This window comes from Heterodontus francisci, chromosome 33 (genome assembly GCF_036365525.1).
Source record: "Heterodontus francisci isolate sHetFra1 chromosome 33, sHetFra1.hap1, whole genome shotgun sequence".
Lineage (NCBI taxonomy): Eukaryota > Metazoa > Chordata > Chondrichthyes > Heterodontiformes > Heterodontidae > Heterodontus > Heterodontus francisci.
In genome coordinates, this window is record NC_090403.1 from 27,016,605 (window position 1) to 27,030,073 (window position 13,469).

At 47.1% G+C, this 13,469-nt stretch overlaps 1 protein-coding gene across 1 annotated transcript in view; it reads left to right on the forward strand.

The window, feature by feature from the left end:
* Positions 1–13,469, forward strand: part of LOC137348069 (sodium channel protein type 4 subunit alpha-like) — a 178,158-nt gene that overhangs the window by 104,281 nt on the left and 60,408 nt on the right. Inside the window, exons 16-17 of the mRNA XM_068013220.1 lie at positions 1,497–1,538; positions 6,278–6,401. Of these exons, the coding sequence (XP_067869321.1) occupies positions 1,497–1,538; positions 6,278–6,401 (166 nt within the window). The remainder of the gene's footprint in view (positions 1–1,496; positions 1,539–6,277; positions 6,402–13,469) is intronic.

The following is a 13,469-nucleotide window of genomic DNA, read 5'->3' on the forward strand; positions in this document are numbered from 1 at the left end:
GGGAGGTGTGTGCAGTGGGGAGGTCCGTTCAGAACATGTAGGGTTATGCACAGGATAGAAACCCCAATGGGGAACTCACCATGTTGCCCGCCCTATTTAAATCCTGGGCCTTGTTAAACAATATAGGACAGTCTCCCTCCCAAAACCAGCTGGATTGATGGGAACAGAAATCAGGTTGGGAGCTTTGTAATGCCAGGGACCCCAAAGAATGATCATCCTCATAAAATCAGCGCTGGACAAGGTCTTTGGCAGCCAATGCCATTGTGGAAAGGCTGGGACTGGGGAGGCCCAAGATCTCTTTATAGGGCTTTGGCGGGGAGCACTTCTGTTCCTCCTGGCCCATAAGGCTATCACGGCAAAAATTTTCTTAAACTTACTTCAGCCTCTTTTGGCACATCCCACCGTGGTTCGTCCATTGTGATTGACACCCTGAATTAACAATAAAATCTCATTGCAGCTCCGTTGACATCATTGGGCTGGGACATTTGAATCTAAAGTAGGTCGCCTCCTGCCCTGTACCAGCAACGCTGAAATGGCATTGGATGGAAATGGAGGGACCTCAGGCTGGCAAATAGACTCAGCCTAATGTTAACCCCAGTCACACACCATTCTTGATACGCAAAGGGGGAGGATTATAATCAAGGCCACTGGTTGTGCTTTCTGAAGAAGTATCTTTTGCATCTTCAGAATCATATATTGGAATCACCTATCATAATAATGGTCTCCTAAATATTATCAATGATTGTATGGCCTAAAATTAATAGGGTGATGTTTCACCTTGTAAAAAGCCAATAGACGAACATTGATAACACCTGACCTTGCAAAAAACGAATTGGTCTGAATAATTTTGTCTGTATTCTTGAAGAAAGGTTAATATGACACTTTGTATTATTGCCCTTGATACTTCAGTGACAGGTAATTGAAATATAATGCAATGTAATTTTAACATTTTATTATTGGGTAGTAACAGTGTGTGGGAAGTTGCTCCTATTCCTTTGATCTGTTAAGATGTAGAAATGGAAAACCTTCTATTTTGTAGTTTACAGATCTGAACACTGGTTGTTCAGGAACATTTTGGTTTAATATTAGCAAACTATTGCTTCAAGCAAAACAAACCAACATTCTGCTATTGTGGGTTCTCAATCTCAGCTGTGCCACTGAGGAGGGACAAGGAACAAAACTCAAGTGCTTCACAACAGATGTGGAGCAAAGCGTATTGCCAAGCCACACTGGGTCAGTCTTGTGGATCTCCATTTTAGAGCAGTGTCAGTTGAGTTCCAGAGTTACATCTCTAATCTATCCTCTCAGGAAGTAAGGAACAACTTGTTAAAAGAACTCAACCTGCAATAGCAGATATAACTGCAAACTGATGGATTAATTGCCTTTAGAAATACCACTGTCTGAGGATCTATATGAGGTAGGAAGGACCATGTCTAAATATGTCAACTTTCAGTTTGGTAACTGGACTGAAAAATTATTTTCATGTTTTTCTTCAGGATCAGGATCTATTGCCAAAGAAGGATGAAGTTCTCAAACCTGTAAGTTTTTTTTTCATAGGTGTACAGTATTCTCTGCGATGATTTATTGGCTAGTAGGATTACTTTCCTACTTTGGACCAGAAATATATTTGCATTTATATAGATCCTTATTACCTTGCAAAGCACCTCCTACACATAAAGTTACTTTAATGTGTAGTGACTATTGTTATGTAGGAAAATATGGCAAACATTTTCTACACAGCGATGTTGTGATGTTTCTTCAGGGATGAATGTTACCCAAGAAAACTTGCGACTCATTTGTCTACATAACAGTAATTCCATTTCAAAAGTAAGTCATTGGCTGTGAACCTTGTGTTGTCTTGAGGACGTGAATCTTTCTTTAATTGTGGGGCATTTAACAACCACTTGAAGGAGTGATGGGACTTCAGTTTAATTGTTCAACCAAAGGATGGCACCTCCAACATTGCAGTACTCCTTTAGTTCTACAGTGTACATTATATATTCATGTGCTGGAGTGGGGCTTGCAGGGACAATCTTCTGACTCTGAGGTGAGAGTGGTAGCAACTGTGACCAGCGAACATCTGGTACATTAATTCTTGTTTGCCACAATCAACTCATGAGTCATCAGATGCTGACTCTGTGCACACCGAGGGCTGGATATATAATGTTCCCATTGAGGCTTCCGGTGGCAGACCTGGCAGTGGGTGCCATCATCGCTCATCATGTGTTATAATAATGGAGGCATGGGGCCCAGCCAATTACGGGACAGGGGCGGAATGTGAGACACCGTGTGCGGCATCGGATGATGGTGCTAATGCCATAGTTAAAGCACTGCCATCCCTGCTTTCATTGCTGCCTTTGAGTCATTTGTTGTTTACTGCTGAAACTAATGCTGGAGTGACTCCTGGACCCCCTACCCCACCAAACGAGATTGCTGCATATTGGCAATGGTAAGACACCAAGTGGCCTCATGGTTTAGCGATGCCTCCCTGGAGATTCTCCTCCCAGGCTGCAAGGGAAAGGTGGGAGATCCTCTTTCCTAGGGATGGCAAGAATAGGCCCTCCCACCTGACCAAGAAAACCTAGATGGTGATCACAGAGGAGGTAAGTAGCTGTGGGGTCACAAACCCCGCCTCCCCCACCCCCCCCCCCCCCACCCCCTCCCATCCCCCACCCCCGAACATGGGTCTAGTGCAGGAAGAGAGTCAATGACCTCCTTCAGTCTGCCAAGGTGAGTGCTCCATACCACTTTCCTTTTTGGGATGCATGTGCCTACATGGGAGGCAGTGCGACATGGAGAGGTAGACACCATAAAGGCACTGGCAAAGGGGGTTAGGCATCATTACATCCTGCCAAATGCATGGCTGCATCTTGGCCACAGGCCGCTATCTAACAAAGTTCACCCCCATCACCTCCCCTGAGGACTGACGTGGGGACGAGCCATGTAGGAAACCCCAGCAGGGGATGAGGGGCTGCCACTGGCACAACTGTCCTGTAGCTCTTTCAGCAAAGTATTACTATCTCCCGCTTTCTACTTGCTGGACAAGTGGGCCCATAACAACAGGGAGACCGCGGACTGGTGGATGAATTGCAAACAGACGGCCTCTCTCAGCAGCTGGGAATGAAGCACTGAATTAGCGGGGATCCAGGGCAGCAACTCAATAGCGGGTGGTGTAGTCAGAGGATGCACCATCACATGACTGTCCTGCACCTTCCACCAGCACAGAGCAGCCAGAGGACGGCTGCCAAAGTCATCCCAGGCCAAGGGGCAGCCTGATCAGTAGCCTGCCTCCAGCCCAGCTGCAAGCGCAGGGGTCACACCTCGTAGAAGCACACGAAAACATATAAAGAAAACCACCTAGAGACACTTAGGGGTTCATGGGTGTTTGATATTTGCCATTGTTTTGTGTTATAAAGTTTTTTCATGACTGAAGTTAACGTTCTTTGTGGAAAACACTTATTCTTTCATGACTTAACTGTGAGATGCTGACTTCACTCTTCTCCCCTCATGCGCTGCCAGTGTAGGCACAGCCCTCCTTTGGTAAGCATCTCACATGGGCCAGAGCATGAGTTCACTGGGTGCTAGGCACAGAACCCAAGAAGGCAACAGACTGAATGCTTTCACTCTGAGCTGCCATCAAGGTGGCTGGAAGCGGGTAAGTATGAGACAGCCTCTCACCTCCTTGGCCTGTCACTCAATGTGCCTGGCCTCTGGTGCAAGGACTTTAACATCCAGTGCTGCCTGCTCATTAGCCTCCTCCATGTCCTCCTCGTTGGTTGAGGACTGGCGATCAACCATGTCCTCTTCAGGCAAGGCCTCCCCCTCTTTACAGGGCTAGATTGTGCACAACACAGCAGACCACCACGATATGCAAGACCTTCACTGGGGCATACTGCAGGGCTCCACCTAATCGATCCAGGCAACGGAATCTCATCTTCAACAGTCCAACGGTCTGCTCAATGGTCGCTCGGGTGGAGCTGTGGCAAGTGTTGTTTGTCTCCTCTGCTGTAGTGCAAGGATTCTTCACAGGTGTGAGTAGGCAAATCTTCAAGGAGTAGTCCTTGTCCCCAAGAATCCATCCCTGAAAGCAAGGGGGGGTGCCTGAAAAGCTGTGGCACCTGGGACTGTCGAAGTTTGTCGGCATCATGGCTGCTTACCAGGAAGTGGGCATACACCTGCAGGAAACACTTTTGATTGTCACAGACCAGTTGAACCTTGATTGAATGGAAGCCCTTCCTGTTGATGAAGGCGGCTGGCTGATCCAATGGATCCTTGATGGCCAAATGCATGCAATCTATCACATCTTGCAGCTGGGGGAATCCAGTGATGGCCCTCAATTCGATGGCCCACTCGGCCTGACTGTCAGGGTCAGTCTGGCAGAGCACATAGTTGCTGGCCTTCTTGAACAGGGCTTTGGTCACCTCCTTGATGCAGTGGTGGGTTGCTGCCTGGAAAGATCCAGACGCATAATAGTTAAGTGCTACTGTAATCTTCAGGGCCACTGGCATATGGTGACCACTGAATCTCATGGGTCACAACTCGTCCTGCAGAATGGTGCATAAGTCAGTGTTGACCTTCCTTAAGAGCTGCAGTCTTCGTTGACTATGCCCCTTGGACATTTGGAGGTAGCTGAGGTGAGTCTGGTACACTGTCTGGTGCTGGTGGCCCTTCTGGCACGGCCGGCTGCTGTTGCTCTTGTCATGGAGCTTCACAGGCAGGTGCAGCTGCCTCCTGGCCTTCGCTCCGTCAGAGGAGCTGCATCACCCCATGGGGATCCACAAAGATAGGGTGTATGAGACCCATGCCAGGTGATCAGTAGGCCTCCAGATCACTGTCCTTGCAGTGACAAAGTTGCCTTGGCATCTTTGCCTTTGCTACTCTTCTCGGTTTACAAGCCCTCAGTACTCACCTTTGCTGACATCCAACCGTCTCACCCGATAGTATGGCCATCCGACCCTCTCACCCAACAGTATGGCCACCCATGTAGATGACCTGATAGTTTGGCCACCCATGTAGGTGGCCCAGCAGTATGGCCACCCCTTGCCGACAACCTGATAGTATGACTACCTGTGCCAATCACCCAGGACCAAGCCCACTCTTGCAGATCACTTGAGACCAAGCCCACCCATGCAGAGCGCAGAATACTGCAGGCCAACAGTGGCCTCCGCTACCCCCCCTTCCTCTGTCCAGTGCTGGTCATGGCTGCCTACCCTTCGTGGTACTGAGGCCTCACCTTGGTGTCGCCACCTTTCAATGGCTGGGAATCCGAAGGCACGTGAGGGCCACCTGTCCTCCACTAAATCCAAACCCCCTATTGAATTGCAATCAATTGTATGCAAATGTATTATAACTAACTGTTCTACAATTTAAATTGCATTCCCATTGCATTGGGGCAGCAACGCCGCGTTGGTGCTTTTTCACCGCTGACTAAATCTGCAACCGACATCATGACGTTGGATTCCTAGGTGGACACATCTGATGCTATTCCTGGCCCCCCCACACGCCTCCATTCCCGCTCCAAATGGGCTCATTAAATTCAGCCCTTACTTACAATGCTTTTCAGACTGTTTTGGGTAGGGGGATTTCTTGCAGATATTAGCACCTTCCAGAGAGTCACTACAGATATTGACACATTCCCAGGCACTGCCTGTCCATCTTTTTGAAAGACCAATGGAAAGTAGTGCCAATATTTGCAGAAGCTATGGGGGTGAAATTGGCTTTCGATGATAGGGTAAAACAGGCCATTTGACATTGCGCCCAAGTTTCTTTTCAATTGAAGTCAAGACCAATTTCACCCCCTATTATTATACAGTGAGAAAAATAATGTGCTATTAAGTCAGAAGATACTGGAAAATACAGCATACAGAACTCTTGGCATCTCTGCCCGAGATGGATACTAATCTGATGACCTTATAGGCCATTGGGGCTTCCTGCAAGATCCCCTCGGCTCTCATTTCGAACACCGGTACTGTGATAGCAATGTTTGCTTCTCATTATTTATATCACTTGCAGCAAAGACCAAAGCAATAGAATCCACACACAAGGGGCCAGCAACTTAATGACATTAATAAACGAATGTAGTTGCCGAAAATAAGAGTTGGGAGTATGTTACAGGAGTGCCAACAGACCTTGAAGTTCAGTTGACAATAAGCTCCTAAAGTAGCCGCCATGCTGTTTATCATGTCACATGAACACTCTCAATTGTACTTCAAGAATTTTACTGCAGCACAGCTCTGCTTCTATATTAATTATCCACTGTTATTTCATTCCTGTATAGAGTAAAGTGAATATCGATTCTTCCCAGTGCAGTACTGTGGATCTGAAAGCTCAAGTGGATGAGATAGATGAGGCTGAAGAAGAAAGTCCCGAGACTAATGGACCAGAAGCATGTTTGACAGAAGGTAAAAACACTGAAAGGAGGTGGGGAAGAGGGAAGGAAAGGGGAAAATGTAGAAGGAACCTGGCCCACCAATACTGGAGTTCAAACATGCTATACCGTAGATTAGAAGGCTTGCCACTTGCACTCTCCATTTTCCATGTGATGAGTTCCTATTCTCAGTCCACCATCAAGATGAATTTAGAAACAAAGAACAGGTCCTACTTTACAAACTCAGCTCTTGCAGTCTCTCATTGTAACTCAATGTCTTTTCTGTAATATGGCAACCAGAACTGTATACATTACAGATGTGGATGAGGCAATGCTCTGATTCAGCTTGGTTCCAGATCCTGTGATTAATATTAAAAACGTAAGAAATATAAACAGGAGTAGACTATAAAACCCCTCAGCCTGCTCCACCATTCCATAAGATTTTGGCTGATCGTTGACCTCAATTCCACTTTTCTGCCTGGTCCCCATATCCCTTGATTTCCTTCGAGTCCAAAAATCTATTGAATTCAGCCTTGAATATACTCAATGGCTGAACGTCCACAGCACTCTGGGGTAGAGAATTCCAAAGATTCAGTACTCAATTACAAGCACTAGATAATCCAAGATCCTATTTGCCAGACTCTGTGAGCTGCATTTTATTTCGGTGATGGGGGTCCTAATGACAGGCGGGAAGGCAGGTGGCAACCCTGCCTCAGCCCATTATCGGACCCCCGGCCGAATTCCACAGTGGGCGGGTAATTAACTGCCTGCCGTCAAGGATGTCATCCTCTTGAAGAGACAAGATGATGCCCCAAGAGCTGCCAGCCAATCAGAGGGCTGGCAGCTCAGCAGTACCAGCAGAGCCACTGGAAGTGGTGGCCACTGCTGGTACTGCAGTAGGCCCAGGACCAGGACCAGGAGCAACCATGGAGCCTCAAAGTGCAGTTAAGTGGGGTGGGCTTGCTGGAACCAGTCAGGCAGGAGACCTGCCTGTTGTTACTGGGTGGCCTCCCCTACCACTAGTTGTCAGCAGCAGAAGAAAGATGCCCTTAAGTGGCTATTAATTGATCACATAAGGGTCCCAAATGCCACTAACCACCTTTCCCACCCCTGACAAAATTCAATGGCCATGGAAAAGGGATGGGCACTCCACCCTCTCCTTCCTTCGCTATTTTATGGGGCCCCCACCACCACCTCCCCTCCCTCCGTGGGATTTTTATTTGATTGAGAGGATGGAATCGGGGGTGGGTAGTTGATGAAATCTTCCCCTCAGGTTAGAAATGCGAAACCAGCACGCTCCACGTTTAAAAGGCTCCGCTGAGAGCTAGAGCAGTCAACCCGCCTGACATCACTGAATGGCCAGTTACGCCAATTAATGAGCTTGTTGTCAGCTTGTTAAGAGCCAGTTTTGAATTTTCAGTTAGAGGCACAGGAACCACGCAGGGTCTGAAACATGACAGGGAGCAGGAGGTGCAAACAAAGTAAGAAGCCACTAGAACAGCTGGACAGCAGCAAGAGGCTCCATCAAACAGGGTAGGCTCATAAAAGGCCCTCAATCACAGGCAACCAGTCAGGAGAATTATCTGTCATATTTCCTCACTCTTAAGGGTATTTTAGCGGTGGCGGGCGAGGGGGGTGCGGGTGTGGGGGCAGCTTTGGAGGCAGGTGGTGTTTGAAGGGTCCCTCTGATTACGAGCCTCATGAGTTCATGAGAGGGTGCTCAGGGAGACTGCACTTTCCTATTGAAAGGAAAGAAGGACATACCAGGAAATGGGATTAAGCTACTCTGAGATAGGGTTGACTAGCAATGAGGAGCTGCATCTCCAGGACCAGAGGATCAGGAACAAGGGGCAGGAAGGCAATGAACGTGAGACCCACCGCAGAGGGTCTAACACCAATGGAGAAGCTGCCCGGACGTGTTGGATCATCAGTACCACAGAAGGTTGCACTTGACCAGGCAGATGATAGCTGATTGTGTGCCCTCGTTGAGAGTCATCCAAGGGTTCATGGCAGCTGTCACCATGATTAAATGAAGACAGATAAGTTTGCCTTAGTGCAACAACATGGCCAATGCTTTATCGAAATACAGTGTGATATTGTTTACAACCGACACACCTAAGTGACTCACAAAGTGACATTACCAATGTGGTGTCCTGCGCTCATGGCCGCTCCTACGAGGTGCTCTGTGGCTGAGGATGAGGTGGAGGCAGACTGCTTGCTAGTGTTTGCCTGGGCCTGGGATGCCCGTGGTGCTCGGCCATTTCGTGCAGGTGGTGAGGGGGCATCTCCAAAGGCGCTGCACCGGCATCATTGTAGGGTCAGCCTCTGTCACAAGGTATAACTGCACAGATGCTTCGTCTATCGGAAGGGCCATGGGGGAAGATGATGATGACCGAGGTCATTGGGGGGTGGCCCCTTCTTTGCCATCTACTGCCACTTGGGCCCTTTCATGCTGCCCTTGATTACTAGCTGGGACGCAGCTGGAATCCACTCCATGCTTCTTTGCGCCATTTGCGACACTGACCGGTCAATGCTACAGACTTGGGCATACATTCCATGCATGTCAATGTGCTGTTCCTGCATCCACTCTGAGTGATGCCACGTGTGGCTCTCCATGAAGTTGGCCACTCTCTCAATGGAGGAGCTCATGCACTCGAAGCACTGAGACATTGTGGAAGACATGAGGTGAATGGACTCCTCCATTCTCATCCCGTGACTCTCCAGTGCCTCAGCTAACTCTGACATGTGGGCACACATCTCACACTGATTCTCCAGGTACAGCTGCCTGTTGCATGACTCTCTAGGCTCTTCATCTCCACCCTACCAAGCAGGCTACACCTGTCCTCCATTCTCTGAGGGGGACTGGGCACAGCCGACTCTGAGCCATAAGAGAAGATGGTGATGAGAGATCAGGACAATCAACAAGTGCTCATGCTGCTTAAAATAATGAGACGACTGCTCATCCTTTGACAGTCTGTTGCACGGGCAGCATTGCCATGCATCTGCTGAATGTGGAAACATTGAGATGTTTTCACCCTGTCTACGGTGGACCACCATTTCTCCATCCCCAGCATTCCTGTAGCTTGACACTTTGACCAAATCAAGAGCCAACTCCTCAAACTGCATCAATGACGTGAGCTGTGGCATCCACTGTCCTGGCATTGCCTCTCTCACTCACCATTCGCAGCTTTTCAGTCACCTAAGATGTTGCAGTCTGCACTCCAGCTTCCTGTCCAATATTACAAGGGTTCTAACCTATGTTTATGTGTCTTCAAGGCTGGTCAGGAGAACTCTCTGCACCCTCAGGATCCCCCCTCTTTTTGCACTCTGGTGACTGCTGACCAGGAGACATGCCATCTGGGTCTATCTTCTGACTCACCTTTCTAGACATGAAAAGGTCATTGAAGTGTTTCCTGCACTGCATCCAGTTCCTCCTCCCCACTCTGCTGCTGACCTCATGAGCCATCTCCAGCTATATCCTCTGGTTAAGCCTTTCAGGCTTTCTGTTGCCACTGGCAGGGAACAGGATCTTTCTGCAATCAGTCAACGCCTCCCTCCCTTCTCACTTCCCTCTGCTCTGCTCCTTCTTTGGATGAAATACAACCTCAGCAATGGCTGCAGCCCGCCCTTTAAATTGGGCCCACTGCTACCTGAGTCCCATCTCTTTCTGCATCTGCTGTCACTAATTGGACAGCGACCGAGACCCTACTTTTCATATTGAATTTGCAATGCACTCGCATTGCCGATGGGTGTGGAGTAGGGACCTGGAAGTGACTGCAATGGAATGGAATGGAAATCCCACTCCATATTCCTTCAACACTCTTTCCTCGACAACCCCCAAGTCTTTTCCCTGTATCTTGTAGACAAACTTCATTTAATTTATCGTTCCAGTGTTTATTCTTCTTTCCTATTATCACCACTTTGTACTTGTCAACATTGAATTTCATCATTCTCAGCCCATCTTGTCAATCTGCATGAGACTCGCTGCACCTGACCAGCCTGCTCTTTAGTGTGGACAACCCTCCATCTCCCTTTTAACAGTTTTGTCTCTATCCTAACTTCCAAATAATTGGCATAAAGCATCAATAGTAAAAGTTTCAGCCGATCCTGCTGGCAACCACCAAGATATGGTTTTGATGCCAATCCACTTCAATAGATGCCCACCTACTCTGTTTGTGTTTTTTTAACCTCCTTGACTAGCCTGGTGTGCATTGGACATGAAAAGTCTTGTTGACATATAGATAAACGGGCGGCACAGTGGCGTAGTGGTTAGCACTGCAGCCTCACAGCTCCAGCGACCCGGGTTCAATTCTGGGTACTGCCTGTGTGGAGTTTGCAAGTTCTCCCTGTGTCTGCGTGGGTTTCCTCCGGGTGCTCCGGTTTCCTCCCACCGCCAAAAGACTTGCAGGTGACAGGCAAATTGGCCATTATAAATTGCCCCTAGTGTAGGTAGGTGGTAGGGAAATATAGGGACAGGTGGGGATGTGGTAAGAATATGGGATTAGTGTAGGATTAATATAAAATGGGTGGTTGATGGTCGGCACAGACTCGGTGGGCTGAAGGGCCTGTTTCAGTGCTGTATCACTAAACTAAACTAAACTAAACAATGTCCATGATAAATTCCATGTATAAAAGCTCTCATATCACCACAAAGAATTCTAATAGATTTGTCATGCTTAATCTTCTCCCTCTGCTACCATACATCCATGCTGACGTACTCTGATGATAGAGTCATAGAGTCATTATGGCAGAGAAGGAGGCAGTTCAGCCTATCGAGTACTTGCCAGCTCTCTGTGAGCAATCCAATCAGTCCTATTCCCCCCGCTCTATCCCTGTAGCCCGGCAAGTTTATTTCCCTCAAGTGCCCATCCAATTTCCTTTTGAAATCATTCATAGTCTCTGCTTCCACCACCCTTGTAGGCAGCAAGTTCCTGGCCATTACCACTCGCTACATAAAAAAGTTCTTCCTCACATGCCGCCGCATCTCTTGTCTAAAATGGTAAATCTGTGTCCCCTAGTCCTTGTATTGTCAACTAATGGGAACAGCTATTCTTTGTCTACCTTAGCTAAACCTGTCATAATCTTGCACACCTCTAACAAATGTTAGCGGCACAGTGGCGCAGTGGTTAGCACCGCAGCCTCACAGCTCCAGCGACCCGGGTTCAATTCTGGGTACTGCCTGTGTGGAGTTTGCAAGTTCTCCCTGTGTCTGCGTGGGTTTCCTCCGGGTGCTCCGGTTTCCTCCCACACGCCAAAGACTTGCAGGTTGATAGGTTAATTGGCCATTATAAATTGCCCCTAGTATAGGTAGGTGATAGGGACAGGTGGGAATGTGGTAGGAAAAATGGAATTAGTGTAGGATTAGGATAAATGGGTGGTTGATGGTCGGCACAGACTCGGTGGGCCAAAGGGCCTGTTTCAGTGCTGTATCTCTAAACTAAACTAAACTAAATCTCTCCTCAGTCTCCTTTGCTCCAAGGAAAACAACCCCAGCTTCCCCAAACTAACTTCGTACCTAAAATCCCTCATCCCTGGAACCATTCTGTCCTGAGCACCGTCTCAACGACCCTCGCATCCTTCCTAAAGTGTGTGACCAGAACTGGACGCAATACTCTTGTTGTGGCCTAAGAAGAGCTTTATACAGATTCAGCATAACTTCCCTGCTTTTGTACTCAATACCTCTATTTATGAAGCCCAAGATCCCATATGCTTTGCTAATTGCTGTCTCAATATGTCCTGACACCTTCAAAGATCAATACACATGCACTCCCAGGTCCGTCTGTCCCTGCACAATCTTTAGAACTGTGCCATTTAGTCTATATTGCCTCTCCATATACCTTCTGCCAAAATGCATCATCCCACACTTCTCTGTATTGAATTCCATCTGCCACTTGTCTGCCCATTCTGTTTGCCTATCTATGTCTTGCTGCAGTTGATTGATATCATTATAACTGTCTGCCACACCTCCAAGTTTCATATTATCAGCAAATTTTGAAATTTTACTCTGTATTCCAATATTCAAGTCATTTATATATATAAAAAAAACACAGTGGTCCGAGCACTAAACTTTGGGGAACAGTGCTATCTGCCATCCTCCAATCTGAAAAACAACAATTTACCATGACTCTCTGTTTTCTGTCCTTAAGCCAATTTTATTTATCCAAGCTGACACTGACCCTCCTATTCCACAAGCATCAATTTTGTTAACCAGCCTTTTACGTAGTACTTTGTCAGATGCTTTCTTAAAATCCATATAGACATCATCCATTGTTTTCCCTTCATCAACCTTCTCTGCTACTTCATCAAAAAATTCAATTACATTATTCAAGCACAATCTGCCTTTTACAAATCCATGCTAGCTGTCATTAATTATCTCAAACCTCTCCAGGTGCCTGTTGTTTTTTTTAACCCCTGATTATTGCTTCTAAAACCTTACCCACTACTGATCAGCCTGTAATCACTAGGAATGTTTGAGTAAGGGTGTCACATTTGCCATTTTCCAATCCTCTGGCACCTCCTCCATATCTTGGGAAGATTAGAAGATTATGGAAAGCCCTTCCGCTATCTCCACTCCCACTTCCTTTAGTAACTCGGGTTGCAAGCCATCCGGACTAGGTAATTTATCCACTATAAGCATAGCCAGTCTTTCCAGTACATCCTTCCTATCAATTTTCACCCTGTCCATTGCCTCTATTTTCTCTGCTTTTACCAATATATTGTCAGCATTCTTTTCCTTATTAAACACCGATACAAAGTACTCATCAAGGATATATTATCCTCTTTGCCGCTAATAAGCCCCACACTACTTCTTACTAACTGCTTACTATTTACATGCTGGTCAAAGATTTTTGGGTTCCCTTTTATATTAACTACCAGTCTTATTTTCCTCTTCACTTTGCCTCTCAACTTATTGTATTGGGCATGGTGCTTCACTTGAAGAATTCATGTGACATGCATTATACACCCTCTTTTTGTTTCATATATTCTCTATCTCCCTCATCATCCAAGAAGCCCCGGCTTCACCCTTATTGGAATGTATTTAGCCCGCACCTGAAATATCTCTTCCTTAAGATCACCCATTGCTTCTTTTACAGTTTTTCCT